Here is a 23,427-nt window from a genome sequence, read left to right on the forward strand (position 1 = left end):
TCCTTTTCTTTTAAAATTAAACTTTGTAATTATTTAGATTGTTATAGAATGTCAGTGTTTAAGCAATTCTATATGCATTGTTTTATGAGTTTATCTATAATATTTGTGTTGTCTTGTCCTCCAGATCCTGTTGACATCACTCCATACTCAGGCTTCTCAGAGTATTTCAATGAGATTGAGAACTGAGACTAGCGGGAGGTCCTTCTGTGTAAATGCTTAGTAGTTTTTCAAAGTTGGGCTTGGTGGCTTTCAGAAGTGTGAATGTGAACAATCCACCAACACAATTTACAAACTTGTAGAGCAATGCTTATGGTGCAGCCAGACCCTCAACCTCACTGTACTGCTGTCTTTCTTCACTTCCTAGTCCAGTCATTTCAGCATTTGTGCTTTAATTCTCGACATTTCTTTGATCACAGTACAGGATTATGGAATTGTGTTACCCAGAGAGGAATGACCAAGGTTTTTTTGCTCCTCCCATTATCCATTTACTTCTCACAGTCACACCTCATTCTAATGACACTCAATTACACAATCACAATCGAGTATTAAGGCCTGTTGACACTATACACAAAATATTGAATAATGCGTTTGCTCACTCACTTTTATTTTAAGCTATTCCATAGGTCGATTCAAAATTTATATTTTTGATACATTTTTGATGCATAGGGAACTTTGACGTTGACATTTAAAATTAGTGGAGTGTCCCTTTAAAACTCATCTGTCTGTAAATGAGTGGCCAGGGTAACGTCACAGACTACAAAAAACCACTCAGGCACTGACAGTTAAGCAGAACAGGTTAGTGTATCTGGGATGTCTGGCCCCGCTATGACATAAAAGCAACCCTGTCTCCTAGAAATTATGTTCTTATATTACTAAACCCTTTTCCCAATTACGTTGTGGTGGCAACGTAAGCGTTGGCTTGATTATATTCAGAAGTAATTTTTTTTTTGTTGAAATGAGGCGCTACCTTTATCAACAGCAGCAGAGGTGCCAGGAGATGGTTGGGTGGAGAATGTACAAAGCCCAGGACTGTCACATCAGAGACCGGAATTTGCATCCAGACTGCACTCTGTGGTTCAGGCAACAAAAGAACTTTGGTTAAGGTTAGGGAAACATGGTGGTTTTGGTTAAATGTAGATAAACACATTGTATCTGAAGTCACTGTGAACTTTTTCTGTATTAAATCAGACCAGGGTCTTTCCTAACCATAAACAAGCTGCTGTGAGTGCCAAATTTGACATTTCCTCATTACATTAACAGAAAACGTAATTCGGTGGCAATTATGTTTCCTTTGAAACGTATTTGCTGTCACAAATTAGTTGTATATAAACATAATTTCTAAGAGACATGGTTGTGACCTGTAAGAGATAGAAAATAAGTACAGTAAACTTTATGCATCAGGAAAAGAGCAATGCTTGTCCTAAGAGAGGCCCCGTAGCCCACTCCAGGTGTCCTGTACCAAAGGAAAACAATGGAAATGTTTTAATATGAAACATATGGAGGAAGTGTTGAGTTTGCATAACAGCAAAAAGCAGCAACAGCAAATTAAAACAGCAAAGGGGTGCAGATCAAAAAACATTTGATCAATTTAATAAAAAACAATCAAATATACTTATAAAACAGAGGGAAAAAGAAAGAACAGTTTGTTTGTAATAGCTTGTCTCAAATAAAGGCCTGGTTATCTCTGCAGTCCACTTAAATAAAGGCCCCAGCAACTGTACTACTACACAAAACAATTCTTGAAAACAGCACACAGTGAAAATTTGCTACAACTGCTTAATTAGCAGTGTTGTATAAAATTAAAAAAGGGGGGGGGGTAATTTAGGTGATAGGTGATATACAGATTTTTGACAACCCCACTTTAGTTTAAGGACAGCCATTTGTATTAAGGGATATAGCTGCAATGTATTACATTTTGTCAACAAATCCTATGAAAAGACCAAAACCAACAATGTTTTCATTCCATCTCTCATTACTTTCTGACTTCCCTGCTCTGTCTGTGGGCCTCACCTCAAAGCATGTTGGCTCCTACTGAAGATGTTAGATATCTTTAAAAACAGCTGACAAATAGTTAAATTTTTTTTAAAAGGTTCAGTAATTACTTAAAGCAGCTGGATACTGTGTATGTTCATGGCAATGAAGGAACATATCCTAAGTGCAACAGTGTGGCTTACTGATGTGTTTTAATAGTTTTTGGACAACAGTGGAGTTCTATGGCACAGAGGAATAAGATGTATCAGGCCTTGGAGATTTTTTTACGAGAAGAAAACTATAGAATATTGCTTTAACCTGTAAGATTCACATAATTTCTATTCAGGAATTCATTATCTGGATGATTAGCAGTTGACTCCATTCCAAACGAAGGCTTGGAATGGAATGGCGAAAGATAATTGGGCTCAGAACTGGGAAACTGTATGGAAGACAAAATGGATGAAACAAATATTTTGTACTTTGGTTCGTAGTGCCACTGGGCCTTGACTGCTGCCATGTGGTTTGTCTTGGATTAATCAAAGTATGTACCCTTCTACTGCCTGTGCAGCCTGGAGCTGTCAGTAAGCCATTTTTTTAGACAAAATGATTGGACATTCATTTTGAGAAGATCTTATAAGCCTAATAAACCTTTTCTATAATAATCAATTGATTTGGGATTCCACTATTGCATTCTTGTTTGTCATCTGTTGGTGTTGTCATCAAGGTGTTTGAATTTGGAAAATGGATTGTGGTCCAAGAGATGGGATGATCAGAAATGTCTCTTTTGTTGGGGACATAAAGCTTCTTCAGGGGCACATGGCAAATACTTAGCTATGGACAACTTTCAGGTCTAAATGCAGTACCAGTTACAGGTTTGCTGATATTTCTTACATAGCTCATCTCAGAATATAACTAAGGTTGTGTAGATTCTTTTTTCAATCAGAATTCACGCAGTATTTTTTTATGTTACTTCCACTGTGACAAATGATTTGATTCCAGCTTCAGACTTATAGTAAGTCAAAATTCTAGGTGCTTACAGATACTGTCTTTGGTAAATCCTGTGTCACCTGTACACCACTATCTTTCCAAAGCATGGATTCAATAAGGTGCTGGAAACCTACCCTAGAGGTTTGATCCATGCCGATTCATTAGCATCATAGCGTTCTTGCAAATTTTTCAGCCAAATGTGCTACAAATCTCTGCAAACATTTGAGTGCTCTGCTTTGCATTTAGATGTCCTTCTGTACACCGCTGTTTAGCTATACCTTGGTCTTCTTGTTTTGCTTGATAACAGAGGGCAGAGATTCAAAGAGCTGGAACCAGGCTGTTGTCTGTTTGCTTCTCTGCTGACTCCTAGACTCTGCATTTCTTGTTCTTCTTGTTTATATACCATAGACACTGTAGTGCATGAACCTGTTATGACTGTTTCTGAGATGTTGCAACCATCATTTTAGTCAACAAAAACATAGATCGCACTTTTGCCCCTTAAAGAGTCTTTCTGCTTTACTATAACTTGTGTTTTTTTAAATGTATATATTTCCCATGATCACACTGTACTCACCAAAGTAACTGCTGAGATCTAGGAACACAGTGACATTGCAATAACACAGTCACATACTGTATACTGCATTTGGGAAACTGAAGATAGTTTCCCACAGAGTTGTGAGGCGTGCTGCATTGTCATCACTGATTTTCACAACAAATTATTTCATTTGTGCATATATTTGTGACACAAGCCCATCTTTTCCTTACCAGCTTTTGTTCAGTGTGAAAGTTCAATGTATGGCCACCTGGGGCTTACTACTGTAAATTCTCATATAAAAGCTGGTATTCAAATGATTATTGAGTTTCAAGTAACAGCCAGCTTGTTGCCAGCATGTACACATCTGGTGTGGGATCGTCTTTAGCCTACTGTCACTGTGATCTGGTTGGGGGGAAATTGGATGGATGGAACCTGGGTGTTTTTTTTTTTTTAAATGTAGGACATCTCTATGATTCTCTCCTATGAAAATAAGACCCAAATTGTAATAAACCGGAATTATGAAAAAATAACTGACCTCTTGACCCTACCTGTTTGCTTATTTCATTATATTTCAGAAACACTGGAATTCATTGGAGATGTTGCCTGTTAACATACACTAGTATGTGTACTGAACAATTTTGCCACTACATTGCGTGTACAAAATACTGTGAACAAATGTTGGCCTGCTAGAGGTTGTACCTAAGGATGGTGGATGGAAGGATGGTTTGTTACTCAGGCTATCCAATACTTTGATCCAGAAGAACATAGATCAACAATTACTATCCACATACCATGACATTTGGTATGGATATTTATGGTCCTTATGATTTTTAGTGGCTTTTGATTTTGCCTTAGCAGCCTCCATCAGGCCAAATATTTCCCGTGGAACAACACTGGTACAGCATTTTGAAAAATTTCCATGAAATTTGTTCTTCATATTCATTGTTCCAGGAGAATAAATCCTGATGTTTTTGGTTACTTCCTGGCCATTCATCTTGTGCTGTGTCTGCATATCAAAAAAGCACAAAAAAAAAAAAAAATGACAATAGGAAGGTGCCAGGTACTCCAAGCCAGGAGTTACTGGTGTGTGCTTTACTGTCACTATCTCACTATCATATAGTACATGATGAAATTGTTATTGCAGTCAGACAAAATCATGTTTCGAAGTGTTTATCTTCTGTCATTTTCCATTTTTGACTTTTTAAAAAAAATCAGGGCTGTAAGTTACATGTAGTTTATATAGAGTATGTAAAGAGAAATGGTAGACAAGATAAACAATTGTTTTCTACAGATTATTACAGAAATTCTATTATGTTTAATATTCAATAAATTGCGAGAAATTCATGTGTCATACATATATCTGAGTCATATTTTACCACAAATCCACATTTAAGGAACAAATATCACCAAATAGTTTGAAATGGTAAAAAAAATATATAATTTACAATGAAGTTGACTTTATGGGTGTGTTCATAATACTAATACTATCAGACATTTTGATTCAAGCTTTGATTCAACATCTGTTAAAATGGTCTTAGTGATATAAATGTGAAGCCTACAGGAAGCTCTCTGTCAGTGTCAAGAGAGAAAGAGTTCATTGAGATACTTATAAATAGAATTTGTACGGATAATTTGTTCAATAATTTGTGAGAAAAAATGTATGAAATCAGTGATGCTACTTGTGGCAAAATGTCTTTTTCATATATAAAGTCGTGACTTAACAGCAACCCATACATTTGCAAGGAGCAAAACATATATGAAATCTTAGGGGGTGTGCAGGAACTGCATATGAAGGCAAAAATTTCCAGGAAAGTTCCAAACACTGACCTAAAACACAGAAAACTATCACATCTGTTTTATCTGATCGCTGATTCTTCCCACATCTAAAGCTGTGATGGAATTGAATCCCCTCTCCTGTCTGTTAGGTAAGAGCACCCTCTAACGGTTTAAATATTGCTCCGATTTGAGAGGTACGTAATCAGCCTCAGGGGACTCAGCCTTACATCTGCATTGTGTTATAGTATTGTAGCCAATAATGTTTTTGTTCTATAGAGAATTTAAGGTGGGAGACTTTACAGCTACTTATGCTAGATCAAGGCTAGATCATCAACCAGGGAAAAGCATGTTTATGAAATTACAACACAAATAGTACAGTAATATTGAAAAAGCTGTACACATTTCACAAATAGGGGCAGCAACAGGGCTCTGTAGTTTTCAGAACACTAGGAAGCACTGGAGAACAGTCAAAGACCAAAACCACCCTCCCACTAACATAATGTGATAACATCAGTTGGCAGTAGTGTACTGTAGTGTGACTTACAGTATATATATATACATACTGTAACAGGGGCTATAGTAAAAAGTATTACAGTAATATTTATTGGCTTAAAACTCTAATTTCTAGCATTATTTAAATGATTATTATGTCTGATTTTCACCATTTCCGTTACAAATGGAAATAATGAGCTTCAGGTGTAACATAATGCATATCTTAAATGTAGCTCAAATGACTATTTTGGATGTCGATCATAGAAATAAGTTTTTATAGCTGCATGATTTAACTAAATGGAAATATTGCAAGTGTGCATCACCTCATTTCCCCAAAATGCAATGTGACATATTTGGTATCTTTTCACACTTTGGGAATCTACAACAGAATTAAAGCAAAAGAAAATCATGTATTTTTTTTCAACTGTGAGATGACTATGGTCCTACAGGGTTAAAGGGCATTAAGGGAATTTCAGTGTTCAGATGCCTACCAGTAGATATGATCCTGTTTTGGTAAGGAAACTTATCATTTCATAACTGGAGTCTTGTATGAGTGGAAAATATTTTGTTTTGTGTGCTTGTTCCAGTGTTAGTCAGTGTTGTGTGTTGTCTCTGAGTGGAGGAGCAGTAGTGAGATTAGCAGGTGAATTATCATTGATAGACCAAGATAAAACGCTTAAGCACTGATCCGTTAAGACTGAGGAAATTTTGAAGTTGGTTTGTAAATCTTGGATGAAGTCAGATTTAATTCAGCTGTCCTGTTTGCTCTAATAAAGAAGAAGAGCAGAAACACTTGCAAGGTGACAGGTAGACATAACCAGAGGATCTCAGACAATGCCTTCTGAACCACAGGGCAGTCATTATACTTCTCAGAATAAAAAAAGGCTAAATAAATTATTGAAGAGTTGATGCCCTTGCACTGAGAAACAACTAATTAGCTTGTCATCATTAGTGAAAGCGGTCAGTGTGTGACAGTTGTGAAACAATTGATTGCACTCGGCGATTTGGTCGACAATCCCTTGAGGCTAATCATTGACAGGATGGAGGGGTCAGCCTCTCCATAGCTAAAGGCGTATGGGGTCGGTCGATAACCCTTCATCTAGAACTCCTTAAGAATTTGTCTCAAGAGCTGCCGCTTCTCAAATCACCAATAGCTTCCAACTTTATGAAGAGATTAGAAACATGGATGGCCTTGGAGGATGAGGGGGCAGCAGGTTCAGGTGAGCAATGAGCTGTCTGAAAACTACTTAGACAATGAAAATAATAGAAAACATATAGAATATATGACATTATTTCAAATGTTATCTATGCTTCAACAGAGTGAAATGAACCAAGACACATAAACCATACTTACCAACACACCTTGTCACAATGAATTAAACATGTCTAACTCTAAAGGAGATGTGAGATACATATTACAGTAAATTGTATTAAAAAGCTTTACCCAATTTATAAATATTTCTCTGAATAATTAATATAAGCAATATGAGCTCATCTGTAATCAGTGATGTTGGATTCCAAGCAGAAGGGCTAAAGCTAAAGGTTCCTGTGAAGTTTTTGACCTCAAGTAGCAGAGATCTATGCTCTATGGAACAGTTTTTATATGATTGGGCCTCCATTTTGTTTGTCTCGCATGCACACACATGCAATAGACATTGAAAATGTTTTATGAGGAAGGACATACATTCATCACGTGGCAAACATATTTGAGTTGCTGTTCAAAGCTGTGGACATATGCTAAGACCAAGAACTTCAACAGCTATCTTTGGGGTTGCAGTAGATGAACAACTGAACAACATATTAAAGACTATTAAAATAAACTTGTCACACCTTCCACCTCTGCTTAGTCTGCAGTCTCTCTCTTTCTCTCCCTCTCCCCCTCTCTCTCTCTGTGCCTGTGTGAGTGTCTGAATGGAGACAGGTGTACTAGAGTTAGAGCAAAGATCCTTGGTAACTGAAAATATCTATTTTATAATTATTTCTCCTGTATTCAGTATCACCAATTTAAACCAGAAAATGGGACAAGGCCATGAGTGAGAATGCACTTGCCTCCTCTGTCCATCCTGTCTATTGGCCCAGTATTATTTTTTATGTTTCCATTACCAAGCAGCTGGTCAATATCACTGATCATTATTGACCTCAACATCTGCTTTGCTTTTTCTTTCCCTTGTCTACCTCTTCCTTTCTCCCCAATGCCAAGAAAGCTTTGTGTTGGATTGAATTTTTACGGGGCTTCTCTATTGTTAAATTGAGGTAGTTGATATACAATGGAATCTGACCACAGGGAAAGGTGCATATGGTCAAAAACAAAACCATAGTGTGACTGAAAACATATTATGTTAATACAAGCTTCATATAATGCAAACTGTTACTTCCAAATGTAAAGCAGCATGAAAAGGTTTGGGCAACCCTGATCAAAATTTCTGTCACTCTGAATAGTTAAGCAAGTAAAAGATGACTTGATTTCCAAAAAAAGCATAAAGTTAAAGATGACACATTTCTTAATATTTTAAGCAAATTACTTTTTTATTTTCATCTTTTACAGTTTCAAAATATGCAAAAAAAGAAAAGGACCCGAAACAAGAGTTTGGGCACCCTGCATGGTCAGTATTTAGTAACACCCCCTTTAGCAAGTATCACAGCTTGTAAACACTTTTTGTAGCAGCTAAGAGTCTTTCAGTTCTTGTTTGGGTGATTTTCGCTCATTCTTCCTGCAAAAAGCTTCTAGTTCTATGAGATTCTTTGGTTGTCTTGCAAGCACTGCTCTTCTGAGGTCTATCCAGTTTTTCTATGATGTTTAGGTTGGAGGACTGAAAGGCCATGGCAAAACCTTCACCTACCTCTTTAGGTAGTCCATTCCGGATTTTGAGGTGTGTTAAGTGTCATTGTCCTGTTGTAGAGACCATCCATTTTTCATCTCCAGCTTTTTTACAGATGGGGTGATGTTTGCTCCCAGAAGTTGCTGGTATTTAATTGAATCCAGTATTCAGTCGAATGTTCCCTGTGCCACTGGCTGCAACACAAGTCCAAAGTGTGATTGATCCATCCCCATGCTTAACAGTTGGAGAGGTGTTCTTTTCATGAAACTCTGCACCCTTTTTTCTCCGAACATACCTTTGCTCATTATGGCCAAAAGGTTCTATTTTAACCTCATCAGTCCACAGGACTTGTTTCCAAAATGCATCAAGCTTGTTTAGATGTTCCTTCGCAAACTTCTTTTTGCGGCGAGGAAGCAGAAAAGGTTTTCTTCTGATGACCTTTCCATGAAGGTCATATTTGTGCAGGTGTCACTGCACATTAGAACTGTGCACCACCATTCCAGAGTCTGCTAAGTCTTCCTGAAGGTGCAGGAAGTCAAACTGGGGTTTTGATTTGCCTTTCTAGCAATCCTATGAACAGTTCTCTCTGAAAGTCTTTTGGTCTTCCAGACCTCAAATTGATCTCCGCTGTTCCTGTTAACTGCCATTTCTTAATTACATTTTGAACTGCGGAAGTGGCTACCTGAAAATGCTTTTCTTCCTTTTTATAGCCTTCCTCGTCTTTTTGGGCATCAATTATTTTAATTTTCAGAGTGCTAGGCAGCTGCTTAAAGGAGCCCATGGCTGCTGATTGTTGGTACAAGGTTTGAGGAGTCAGAGTATTTATAAAAATTTGAAATTTGCATCAACTGGCCTTTCCTAACAATGACTGTGAAGAAGCCATAGCACTAATAGGCTAATTAAGGTCTGGCTCAAATCTCTTGTGGTGCCCTAATTTTTTTTATGGCACTCCTTTCCTTTTTTAACTCTAAAATTATACAAAAAAAATAATACACTAATCTTGCTTAAAATGTTAAAAGGATGTTTCACCTTTAACTTCATGCCTTCTTCAGGTCTGTGTGTGTGTGTGTGTGTGTGTGTGTGTGTGTGTGTGTGTGTGTGTGTGTGTGTGTGTGTGTGTGTGTGTGTGTGTGTGTGTGTGTGTGTGTGTGTGTGAATCACATTGTGATTCTGCAATGTGTCACCTTGCAGGCAGTAACTCTTAGGCTATACTGTAAGCTCAAGAGTATTATTAACAGACACTGGGGAGCGCTGTTCTACAGCACACAGTGTCAGCTCTTTACAGTGTATGCCTGCCTGTGATCCAGTGCTGCTAGAAACTCAAAAGTTAAAATACCATGTAAATAAATAAATAAACTTATAACACATTCCTGCATTAAAACTAACTATGTACCATCTATATAGAGGTATGTGTGATGCATTTAGAAAATAAAGTTATTCTTGAGAATCCTCTTAAGCTCTGCAATGCATCTAATTTAAAACAGTCCCACTTTGCTCTGTAAACAGTCCCTTCCTCAGGTTGACCCTAAAATTGCATTGTGGCAGTTCAATATGGAAGAATGTCCTCTGTAATGGATATTTACATAGTAAGTCATAGGAATTATTCATTTTAAGGCTACTATCATAAAGACAGTGTAATACTCAGAGTCTGGTACACTATAAACCAAGGACACTTTGATGGTCATGTCAAGTTCAAATTTTGACTAAGATGAAGCAACGTATCCCTGATTGAGATGAAATCTCTGTGGCAGGGTCAGCTGGAGAATTTCTGGAACACCTAGAACCAGCACTAAACCCCACTCTTGTGTTCCAGTGCATAAATTGGACAACATATGGGTGTACAACAGTCACTCCACTATCTAACATAACTAACACAAGTCATTTAAACTAGGTAAGCACTTAAAATGCCTTTACTCCAAAACACCTGATTAGGAGTTTAAAAGTAACTTTACAATAAACAGAACAACACATCACCTCCAATGAAACTCACAGTGAAAAGAAAATAAATTAACATGGCAATACATAATGTCTGTTCAGTAGAGTTTCCTTTTATTGTAAAGCACACATATATAGATTCAGTTCACAAAATATAATGTTCCTCAGATAAATACATGAATTCTGAATAACAAGATTAACTGGAAAAAGGTTCAAGTGCAGCCCTTATTTTGCTTAGGGCACAGGCTTTTATTGATGTTATTTTAGTTAGAGTAACTTACATACAGGGAGGAAAAGATTACTTTTATTTTTGTATGAATAATGAAGTTTCTTGTGTGATCAGGCTCCAGACCTACCTGCCTTTCTTACCCAGAGCTGATGTGATTCTGCAATGAGAGAAGACCGAGGAATTTTTTCTGAGACCTGAATTGAAGGACAGAAAGACAAATATTTGGTAATAATGGTAATATTTTGGTAACAATATTTTGGTAATGTGTACTCAAAGAAGAGTGAGATGCTTTAACTAAAGGCATAACTAACAAATCAGTGGGTAAAACTGATGTGTGCCTGATTATTATTTTATCTAAGTAGTCATAACTTATAAGGTAGAAGAAATTAGTCTTTTGCTCCATAAAAAACTCACAGTGCACACACATTAGCCAGCAAATAATAGGTGTATTAATAGGATAAAAAGGCAAATATGGCAGTGGACATGTGGTACACCTCAGGTAAATTTTGGAAAACCATTTTAAAATTAAGCTCAAACAGCCTCCTTAATATATGGAACCCGACTGAGTTCTGCTGTGAATTACCCCAGCTTTATTGGATTCTACTGTATATATTCTTTCTTTCTTTCTTTAGCATATTAATCTATGCTAAAGAAACCAGTGCTGACCCTGCTCATGATTATTGACTTACTTCAGCCAAATAATATACGCTACATCACAGTTAGTCTTAATTGTAGGGTCACTGTGGTAAATGGTGGCCAATTGCACGGTTCACAGAAATTATGCACAGAAATGCAGTGCAGCTGTGGACATATGGTACAACAGTTCTTCACTTTAAACAGCATTTTGTTAAGTGAATATACGATTTCAAGTAACTGCTTTTGACTTGAATACCATTAAAGTATCCAAAAGCGCAGCAGTTACTTTATACCACTACAAGAATACAACTGGAAACGCCAAAAACAAGACTTTTACAAAATTTCGTTTTGTTCTTATAATGTGCTCTGCTCCATTTTAAGGAGCTGAGCTGGTGGACAACAACTGTATTAAATGTTTTCAGGATGAAGCAGACAGCAGCGAGAGTGGCTGTTGAAGGTGTAGTCTCAGAGTTGAGGACCTTTGCAGCAATGTTGTGTGACAGTCGGTGGAGGACAGGTGTCCTTTTTCTCTCCATTTGTACATGAAATGTAACATGAGGGGTCATCTTCTTGTGCCCTCCCAGGTCGAGATAATACTAATGAACATACACATGAAAATACAGGTGAAAGGTCCCGCTAGGGCTGGCGTTTATGGCAGTATAAATTTGTCAAGGTTCAGTGAATTTTGCATACTGTTTTAAACAACGCTATATCTCCTGTTAATATCTCTGAGTGTATTAGGTAATTGTGGTCAATTTTGCAAATTGATGAGCAGGACTGCTTTTTAGCAATAGTAGATTTTTATATTTTTGCATCAGTGTGATGAAGTTCCTTGAGTTGCAGATAAGTAAACTACTGAACATCACAGGAATACAGAGATTACATTGAACATCAATCTATTGTAAAACATATAAACGCAAAGAAATGAAAAATATGATGTTAATGATATCATAATTATAAAAATTAACAAAAACATCTCTTATTATTATCATTATTATTATTCTATAATGATAACAGCAACAGATCAAGTTTCTCAGTTGTCACTAAACCTGCATGGATATTGAAATATAAAATTACACACACAGTGATAGGGGAGGACATAACTCTAGCAACAATACTGTCTTTTATCCTCTAATTATGAAGTAGTTTTACAAACGTTTGAAAAAAATCGTTTTCAAAACTGGTTTTCCATGTTTAAGGTAAATACATTCAAACAATACAAAAAATACGGAATAAAGTAATTAGTTAATTATATTTCATTTTGTAAATTAATTTATAATCTTTAGATAACTAGGAGTAATGTCTCATCAGTCTGATGAGAGCAGTGGATGAGCAGATGAGCAGCGGTGTCTCGGTGTGCAGTCGGTAGTTGAGTGTCTCCCTGCCGACCTTCATACTGTATTTCTCAGTATTGACGTGTTGTTAGCAGATGGAGCAGGAGGGCTGATCTCTGCCAACAGAGGTTATTCTCACTACGGTTGCCACTTGTTGCCAAAAGCAGCTCGGGGCTTCACCATTCAGCACCAAATACAATTCAAGTATTAACTCAGCCATCTATCGAGACTTAATATCTGGATGTTGAATGCTGAGCATTACCGGGACTGAAAGAAGACTCTTGTGATCCGTTTGATAATATTTCCGCGCATCTGATGGAGAGAAGCATGGTTGATAACACCAGTATAGCAACTAAATCTTTGGTAAGCGTCCAGGCTTTATTTCTGTTGGATTATTAGACTTAACTACTCGACAGTTGATTTTGTCCTCTCCTTTCTAAATGCACCTTACATTTTAGACTAATAATAATGTTACACTTTTAAAAACTTTGTATTTGGACAGATTAACAGGGTTTTAGCCACTTTCGCTTCTACGGTAATGCGAAATATTTGACAGGTTATCATCTTTAAATATACACTTGAAAATCAGATACCACAACTGTCTCAGTGTTTGTAATGAGGCTAATTGCTAGAGCTTGTGTTTTAATTTTAAAGTGCCGGTGATAATCTCTACCTGACCATCTTGTCGTCCCCTCGCAGCAAGGCTCTTTTTCGTCCGCGGGCAGCCTTCCGCTCCAGGCTCCCTCCGCTTCCTCCCACAGCCAGTTCCCCAGCACCCTGTCCCACCAGGCCGGCAGCGGCGGTATGAAGCTCGAGGCGGTCATGGAAAACTTGCAGCGGCAACAGGCAGCGCGGCTGGCTCTGGAGGAGAAGCTCCGGCTGGCGGAGAAAGAAAAGGACCTCCGCTCCATGGTGGAGTCCCAGATACACCAACAAGCTCTGGTTTTCAGTCACTACCAGGCGGCAATGCGCGGCGCCCTGGCTGCCGGAGTTGCCAACTCGTCCCCCAGGGTAACGCTGCCTCATATGGAGGTCTGTAGAGTTGACGAGGACGGGAACTCCTCCAGACCAGGCAGCGATAAGGAGCGGGACGAGGAGGGAGATGATATGGAGGAGCAAGAGATCATGAATGAAGAGGAGGAGGACGAGGACGGTGTCGCGTTGAACCACTACAAGCACCGACAGTCCTCGTTCAAGGGAGCCTGTCCCTCTGCGAAGAGCGCCCCTTTGAATCTCATGGCCAGAGTCCCAACGGCCTTCGCCCCGGCCCGTCGCGCAGAGTCTCCATCGGCACAACCCCTGTCCCAGCACCACGAGTGGACATATGAGGAGCAGTTCAAACAGGTAAGACAGCACTGTCTTACTGAACATTTATCCATTTTATATTGGACTGAGGCTGGAAATTGGGTACAAGTTAGAATGAAGCTTTCTAATAAGGCAAAATTTATAAAGGGTTTGTAAGATGTAACTAACAGGTTTGTTAATGGTAATAAATAATTTATTACTTAATTATAAGCTTAATAAGAACAACTTTTAAGCTGCCATGTTGTGAAAAATTCCTTTGACAGATTGGATACAACAATTTAGCTGCAGAAAAAGAGCTGCAGAGGATCTGGATCAAAATACAAGCATCGATTGATGGTTTACAAACAAACACAAACATAACTGAATTATTGCCTCCTAGAAAATACATGTACTCAGTTAATAAGCGTTAATGTCACATTGCCAGGTAGTTAAAAAGGCTTTGACTTGTGTTTGTCCTTTCATTTTGGTAATAATACAGTAAGAACTGTTGGTAATCCATAAATAAATGCTTAGTACGTTATTAATAAACAGATTTTGGTTCAAGCCCTTTCCAAGAAGGTAAGTGGTCATATGGTCCAATCAGTGAAAGGGATTTTTTTACAACCTGGTGACCAAAAGTTATTCTTCTTAATGGCTGATAAATGATATATAACATTCATTATACTGAACACTTATTGAAGGCGTTTTTTCTAAACAGCTCTTTTGTTGTGTTAGTGGCTAGTTAATGACAGTAAGTTATTTGAGTGATATACAGTTGTCTGTACATTTCCAGCTTGCAGCAAGCAGATCTATACTCTCTGAGCGAATGTGAATGCTCCATGTCATCTTTTATTTATGATGGATCATTTACAGACTTCCCTAAATGTGATGTGTACATTAGTGACTGCATTAGCACTGAACATTAAAGTAACCCAATGCATGGAAATGCAATTTAAATAGGGGCTGAAACCAATAGCCTCAATATAGAGACAATTATTTATGGAAGATAGTGAGATGAGCCCGTGGAGAGAACATTCACCATCCAATTCTTTGTTTTCTCTTCACATCTCTGATTCATTAATGGCATATTTATAATTATTCTTGTAAGGTATGTGAATCAAGTTCATAGTTATTTGAGTGGACAGCTTGCTTTATATTTATCGTCAAAGGATATGATGTAAGTTGTTCTTTTTCAAGTTATTAGATCTTATGACCAATGGAAAAGCTTCAGCAGATGGATTTAAGATACACCTATTACTGTCATTATAAAACCTTTACTTTTAGCTGAAAACGCACTTATTTTCATTAAGACTCATTTCCTGTGGCCGTACATGCATGCTTCATGTAAAATCAGGCTATAGGCTTCAAAGATTCCTCGGGGTGTGCAGTTATTGAGCTGGTCATTTGTATGTAGTCATTCAGTATAATGGTCATGGGACAATAAAAGGATGCTTATGGCTGTTAAGCAGACAGAGTGGAGCCAGCACACTAAGCATGCTCAAAGCTGCACCACGACCACATTTGAAGGCGGTAAATGCATCTTTGGAAATAGGAACAAGATGTGGGCTAAATATAAAGAGGCCCCACTGAGACAGACAAGTTTTAATCTGATCTGAACTAAAAGGGACCAGTCTGTGTTTACAGGAGTTATAACAACTTTAGACCTCGGGAACCAAAACTAAAAATAGCTTTAACTTATTGAGATTTTTATTGCTTTTGTTTTTATTTTAAATAAGATTTTGTATTCTTACTTGGACTTAAACGGTAACCATTAGCCAAATATTAAGTGCAAAGAATGATGACGGGCTGCCGGTAAAATTTATTTTAACTTTTAATGACCCAGCAGGCTACAACATACAGCAGAAACTAAAGAGATGACACTGTTGAACATAAAAGAAATTCCTGGTGATGACAGAAAAACATGCTAAGAGGAGATGACACAAAGACCTGAGGCAGTAGAGGAGAGGGAGGAGCTGTTGCGTGTAGTTTTGGCAGCGGCTCAGGAAATGCAGCAAACTGGACCTGGTGGTATTTCTGCCTGGCTCACACCCAAAAATGCTGGGATCTCCCTGTCTGGCAGTGCTCATGTGTGTAGCTGGGAGTCGGCTTTGTGCCAAACTATTACGACAGAAACAAAATTGGATGCTGTTACACACCTAACCATGCTTCTTTTCTGAAACACATACACTATATTTACAAGTGTGTTGGCACAGGTATGTGAGCTTGCAGGCATTTGTATAAACCAGACATAATACTGTAGTAAACTGGAAGAGGCTAAACTGTAGTACTCAGTAATGTTCACATTTCAGTTCAAAAAGTTGGATTTCATACGAATGGCAGAAGAACAAAACAACATGTAAATTGATATGTGCATTATATTGGACTGTTGGGTCGTCTATTCTGAGTTGTTGTTTTTTTTAGAACCTTGGTCTACTGTTTAAAGGCCACTATAGAATATACTTTGAACTTGCTTTTAGTGTCGTCAAAGTTCTGTTGGTGAATGCGCAGAGAGATCTGAAAAGTTTACACTTTACTTCATAACAATAATGTTTTGAATCTCTGCAAGTTGATTGAAAGTGAAAACCCTTAATGGAGGGAAGGGAAAAGACAAAAATATCAAAATCAGTGTTATTCTTCAAAAATGATCAGCAGTAATCCAAAATGTGTATGGGTCTTTAGGGAATATTTTATAATTTGTAAAATGTTTAACTGATCCACTGAAATATTAAAGGATCTTTAGTGAACTAGAAGGCACTCAGAGGGATCTTTCCAGGCTGCACACTCTTCTATTTTTTTTTAAATAATAGAAAATGTTGGGACAATTTTAGTCTGCATTTGGAGCTTGATGTTACGGAGGTCCTATAGGGACAAAACACATATAGAGAAAATGTTGAGGCAATACAGTCCAAATCTAGAAGTGCAACAATTACCACAAAACATAGAAGCATGAAAACACAAACATTAAGAGAAATGTGCTCAAATAAATCCAAAAATGCATCAAATAGTAAAACAGTAAACTAAAATTAAACTAAATTCCCTCAGTGCCTGGATTTGAATTTTCATGCCACTCCCTACCAATGGGTGAGGGCATAATTTTCCTCTGTGAAACTACATTAAAACATATGTCTATTAATGTTCATACATTTTTGTTATTTGCTGCTTTTCTAAATTGGAATTCATTCCTTCTAATCTTTGTGTTCTCACTTGTGTGATTTTTAATATTTGCGGTAATTTTCAGATTTTTCAGAACATTTTTCATAATGTTTGTGCACCACTTTTGTATGAGTTTTAATATTTGGTTTGGTTTGTTGACAACAATAACACATTTATAAAATACAACATATCAGACTTTATTAGAGATAGAATAATTAAACCTGGTGTTTCCACAGTCCACCAATCAAGACAGAGATAGACTTTTAATTTCTGACTGTAAGAGTTATTAGAACATCTGGTGAGTTTGGATTTGGAGAGCATTTCTTCAAATGTTTTTATTTTTGGTTTCATATGTGCTTTAGTATTTGGTACATGTTTTGGATTTGATGCAAATTTCCTCAGTGTTTGTCTTTTGCTCTTGTATGTGTTTTTTCATCTGGCTCAACGTAAAAGCTGCATTAAAATTCACACTCTGATAGATAATCCTAGGATTTAGTTTCCGTAAATTTATCCATTAAAGGCAATGCAGCATGAGAAAAAGCGTACTCATGTTCTGACATGCTATGTATTGTAAAGTTAGGAAATCTTTTGAAAAATCCTAAATCCACACCAAAAATAAAACTTAAACCTTAACTGCCTTAAGTTTCTTCAGTATTTTATTATATTATATTTTGAAAAATTTTGCTAACAAACAAGCAAATGGGACTGAAAACATAATCCTAGTGCAGTTTCACTTTGAACCTGGACTGAAGTGAAAGCAAACTGACAGATTAATGTCAGTGTGTTCGGTTGCGCCGTGCTAGGTGATGATTGGGGTTCGAGACTATACCATTTGGGAAAGTCTTTCTTTTTACTAGACTTTCATCTGCTTTCATCAATCACGTTTAAAAGTGACTGCGTAAGCTACCCTACAAGAAATTTCCGTCTGGAAGTCATTATTGAATCATAAAAGATAATTTCCTTTAAAGAAGTGAAAAATTCAAGTTTCCAAAAGGAATTAACTTGCTTTGAGAATTTCTCACCGTTAATTGTAATTTCCTTAATTATAGTGCAGCGTTCTGCCTTATTCTGTGTTGTTTCAAGATACAACTGTCATTTCTACAGGTTTCCTGAAACAATGGTTGAGGGCTGAATATGAGACTACATTACTTGTTAAGAGAGTTGTTTTTTCAGTCTGTCTCAGGATGTTGAAAAGTGGCTCTTAAAATATTGAAATGTAACAAAAAAGTTCCCTGCTTTTTATTATTGCTCAAAAGATGATGAAACATTTCCTTGAGTGAATAATGTCATGTAATGAACATGTCAGTATATGGGTTTGTATTTGGGGAGCCAGACTTTTTTGTGGATTTATACTTCTTCCAGCTTGTTTTTCCAACAGCTATAGAAAAGTCTTGGAGGAGGAGGGGCTTCAGCTGTACTGGTGTATGGTTTCACTCCCCTCCCCCTGCCACTCAAATCCACATTGCAAAGATATCCATCTTCACACATCAAGTAGTATACTACTAAGTTGTTTAAGGCACATGTTTGTAAAAAAAGCATAGTCATATGACAAATCGTAATGTGTTTTGAATTGTTTGTTTTTCTTCATACAATTAAAGGGACTGAATATACTATACTGAATTATAAAAAAAATGAAACCTACCAATGTAGCAGATTTGTTCATTTGTTTCTAAAAATCAGATTTTAAGAAGTCTATAACGGAAAAAATGATTTATGGTTTTGTTGTACAGTTAAGATCTTTGTTGCAGTGTGGCTCATTTTTTCAATTATGCAATCAAATATCGCTCTTAAATAGCGTGTGAGGCACTTTCCTCTTTGTCCCTTTTTATGAATGAAACTTTGAGGCAGATACTGATATTGATATTTGAATGATTTGTTTAAAAAATAATAATAGCAATATATTGGCTTTTATTCATTTTTTAACACATAAACACAAATTTCCACTCTTTTTCTGTATTGTTTGAAAATCAATTAGCACACTCTCTCACTCTGAAACTTGCTTGAGCTGTGCAATCTATCACAGTGAACATCAAATCTGCATTAAACAAGTTTCAAGATTCTGCTACAGGAGTTTAATATCGCAGAGACATGAACGGAGGCAAATGGATCCCTGAATGTTAGACAAAGTACATTCAGATTTATACAGCAGTCATAGTTTGCAACATGATTAACTACATTGTAAATTATACAGTGAACTGAAGTAAGAGGGCTAAATTGAGAAAAACCTCTGGTATGGTTTTTGAATGTTTATTCAGTATTTTTCAGCCATTTATCCAAGTGTTTGTCTTGAAAACAATCAGCCCTCTAATCTGACCCCTCCCCCTCCACCCCTGCACCACCCACTTTAATGTGACCATAAAACCTGGAAGGGAGTCCTGCCCTGGAAAATACACATGCTGCTGCACCATAACTCCTGTGTCCAACAATCTGTCAGGGATGTGGAAACCCAGTCCAGTCTCATGAAGCTACTGTAAAACCTACTACTTAAGATGCTCCATATGGCCAAGAGCTACATTTTTTTTTTTTTTTTTTTTTTTTTTTTTTAATCAGACAATACAGTTCATCGTTGGAGTGTGTGGGGTCCCAGCCTCCTGTTATGATTTTTGGCTTCACGTATTCATCTAACAGCTGCAGCACACTTTAAAATCTGCCCCGTCACTGGAAATGCTTTAATGGCATTCCTGGATTCTTTCACTGTGTGCCATTACAGTTATATGGTGATCAGACACATGGATGGGAGGGTGGGGGTTGTTGTAGTGTGGCTGTAAAGGAAAAACAGAAGAAGTGATGGAGGAAAAAGAGGGTCTGAACTGTGTATGTGATTGTGTGTGTGCTGTGTGGTCTGTCTAGTTGGCATCACTGGGTGTCTGTAAGCCCTGGACAAGTCTCACTGTGTGCTTTTGGTAATTTATTTAAGACTTTATCACAGTGTCAACTAAGCTAGGTCCTGATCATTGGCCCTGTTTTGTAGAGGTGCCTTGTGTCTTTCCCATGAATACAGCTGTGTTTAGTCAAATATCTAAAAAATAATTTATAAAAAGACAACCTGGGGCCCTGTAATGTGTGGAGTACTGGTCTTTACTCTCTGATCATGTAATGAAACTGATGTATCTGCTGCATAGTCTATACCGGAGTTTGGAGGCAACACTACGTACAGTATACAGTCTACAGTTAGGACAGGGAAGTGGGTTGGAGTCAGTGGAGGCCAAACAGAAAACTTTGAAAAACAGAACAATCAGGCTGTGACTGATACAAAAACAATATCTATTATGAAACTTTAATTTGGGAAATGTAAAAAATATTTTTATGCTTTTTTACATTTAACAAAATATGCTAAACTGATCAATGCATAAGTGTTAAATAAAGAGCCATGGCTAAATGCAATAAAGTCCACAGCTACCCGAAGAATAAGTAATAAGACTAAGAATGGGACCAAGCTTTCAGTGTCAACTTTTGATCTGTTGACATTTTGAACACTTGTAAATAATCAATGCTCCTACTTTGCTCCCATCATAATTACTGCGGCCACTAGAGGTCGCCTAACAACAAAATGTAACTATGGGTCGTAAAAAGCTGCAGCACAAATGACCTATGGACTTGTTTTTTACAGGTGGATGGTCTCAAGGATTCATTGCATCTTGAACACTGAGACACAGGGTGCCGCGCATTAGATGTTTGTGAATACATTAATAGAACAAGAAAAATACATTACAGACTTAGAATTTTAAGAATTTAGTTTTAGAATTTCTTCTAGAGCTGCATTTTTTTCTTTGGGTCGGAAATTAAAACAGTCCTTTCAACATCTGCCACTGATTGTTGAGTAGTTGCTTTTACGTTAAATTCAGTGATAAATTATGTTTTACATTACAGCTTCATGTAACTATTTTCATAGTTTGTTTTTTTGCTGTCCAACAGCAAAGCCCAAAGTATTCAGTTTATGGTGTTATCTAACATAGAAATAATTTGGAAGGTATACAGTATGATGGGACTTTTCTTTTCATTCTGAAACGCTGCACCTGAGAGTTGGCATGCAGTGAAAACTGGGCTTAGCACAATGCACCATTGAGAAATACTTGTTTTTACTGCAAATGACTTTTCATTAAAATAGAGGCAGGGTCACCTTGTTCAAACACTCTCCCGACCATCAATGTGGGTGTTACTTTTTAATCGCAGCAGCCTGGAATTTCTGCAGCTGCTTGCAAAAAGCCCCCCTCTCTATTTACGAGATCTGACTGTTAAACAAACATTGCCTCACTGCTGCTTCTTTGACTCTCTTTTTCCATCCTGCCATTGTTGAGGAGGCCCTCAGAATTACCATGACGGTGTGTTATTTTTTGATTAAATGCATGTGTATGTTAGTTTTTTGATGCTTCTAGCATTGTTATAGCAGTAATGTGTTGAAAGACCCTTAGGGGTTAAGTTATTGGGTTTGGAGCTGGCCCTCTATAAGGGGATGATATCACGAAAATTAAAGGGCAAAAATAAATGTGGTGAAGCTTGTGAAGTGAATCTGAGAGTGATTAAATGAGATGTGATTCGAAAAATTCAGTGTTTTGCTCAAGCTTTTTACTTGGCTTTGCAGTTGTGACACCTCTAAAATTAGCTCTGCAATTAGTGAACACTCTTTAACAGGCCCAAGTTATTACCATAGAGCTCACTAACCCTACTCCATACCTGTGAGCATGGAAATCATCCATACTTGATATTAACGGTGACCATTTCCAAGGAATTCCATGTAGTTTTTGAATTTTATTTTTAACATCTTCCATGTAGCCGTTGGTTTCCATTCATTCTAGTACGTTATTAAATTCAACTTGCATAAACTTAAGTAAATGCCTGGTTTAGGTTAACCACAATGATCATGTCTACAATTGTTGTTGTCAAAGTTATGTTAATAGGCCCTGTCCAAATAATTCCAGGAACTATGGAGTTCAAGGAACTAAACAAGGGAACCAAATCAATCCTGTTTGTGTTTTTCCACCTCATCTGACCTACCTCAAGAGCAGGGAGTTTTTTGGGGCCAGTATCTATGGTCCAGTAAATAAATTTAGACTTAAGTTCCTTTGATCAAGGTTGCTCTTTTCCTGAAAAGGTTCTTGTGTCCATGGAAAAGTTCCTATGGGGAATGTAGTGCAGACTTGACTTATCAATCTGCACTACATAACAACGTAATATGGCAGTAATTTTCATGAAATTAACCAGTGATAATTTTAATACATAAATATTTAAGTTGAAATAGTGAACATTTGTTGATTTTAGATTCCCCAAAGTGAGAATTAGCTGTTTTTCTTGTTTTTGAATCATTGATTATTGGTGTGTTGGTCAGACAAAATAAACAGTTTGACTAATTCCTAGGAAACAAGATTAATTGTACTAAAACACTGTAGTCAAATGTACTTTGGGATCTGTCCTCCCTGTAGCCAAAGTTTCTTTAGTTAAAAAAGTCCTGTAGACTGAAGAATCTGAGACTAAATGACCTGTTTACATGGATATTTTTTACATGAGCAATTTCCCAGTTTGCTGTAATCAGAGTTGTTTTTTTCTCTGAAAAGAACACTGTTGTTCTCTGAAAACACTAAATGTAAAAGCCACTAAAACATGCACACAGATCAGTCCCTGCTTCCAGAGGCTACAGACAACAAACCCAGGGCAGAAAATTCACCGATGCTTCAATATATGTGACCTTCAGCCTCATTTGCATTCACTATAAAGGCCATTCAGCATTTTTTTTAACCCAGTGTATGTAATCAAAAGCTGTAGAGTCAATGGCTGAAGATTTGTATGTACAATACAGATGTGTATGTGGGTAGCTGCTCTGTGCTAAAAAGACTGAGAAATCATTGATAGACAAACGCCTAAGCTAGCAGATTATAATGCTGCCATAAAAGTTTGTGTTTATTTGTCAAGGTCTCTGGTGTAGTGAGGGGTCTGTCGTTGTTGCTGAATTACTTTGTGTATAATGAACCCACTGATGCATTCACTTCTGCCCTGTCAGTGTGTCCACAATGGTAGATCTTACAACCTATATAAACATCTAATCATAATAATGATAATAATAATAATTATGTACATATATATATATACATAGATATGTAAACCAACATAAAGTGTCTTAGTAAGGTGTACGAGCTACCAGAAAAGCTTCAGTGCACCTTGGCATTGATTCTACAAGGCTCTGGAACTCTACTGGAGGGATGGAACAAAAATATTCCCTCATTTGGTGTTTTGATGATGTTGGTGGAGAGTGCTGTCTAACACATTGTCCCATAATCTCCC

At 37.2% G+C, this 23,427-nt stretch overlaps 2 protein-coding genes across 3 annotated transcripts in view; both read left to right on the plus strand.

The window, feature by feature from the left end:
- The window catches only part of mamdc2a (MAM domain containing 2a), a 56,367-nt gene extending 51,553 nt beyond the window's left edge, over window positions 1-4,814 (plus strand). The window contains exon 14 of the mRNA XM_040155069.1: window positions 125-4,814. Within this exon, the coding sequence (XP_040011003.1) occupies window positions 125-186 (62 nt within the window). The 3' untranslated portion in view covers window positions 187-4,814. The remainder of the gene's footprint in view (window positions 1-124) is intronic.
- Window positions 4,815-12,775: 7,961 nt separating this feature from the next.
- arid3c (AT rich interactive domain 3C (BRIGHT-like)) overlaps window positions 12,776-23,427 on the plus strand; it is an 85,701-nt gene continuing 75,049 nt past the window's right edge. For both annotated transcript variants that reach the window (XM_040154116.1, XM_040154117.1), the window contains exons 1-2: window positions 12,776-13,077; window positions 13,414-14,058. In XM_040154116.1, the coding sequence (XP_040010050.1) occupies window positions 13,030-13,077; window positions 13,414-14,058 (693 nt within the window). In that variant the 5' untranslated portion in view covers window positions 12,776-13,029. The remainder of the gene's footprint in view (window positions 13,078-13,413; window positions 14,059-23,427) is intronic.

This window comes from Xiphias gladius, chromosome 19, assembly GCF_016859285.1.
Source record: "Xiphias gladius isolate SHS-SW01 ecotype Sanya breed wild chromosome 19, ASM1685928v1, whole genome shotgun sequence".
NCBI lineage: Eukaryota > Metazoa > Chordata > Actinopteri > Istiophoriformes > Xiphiidae > Xiphias > Xiphias gladius.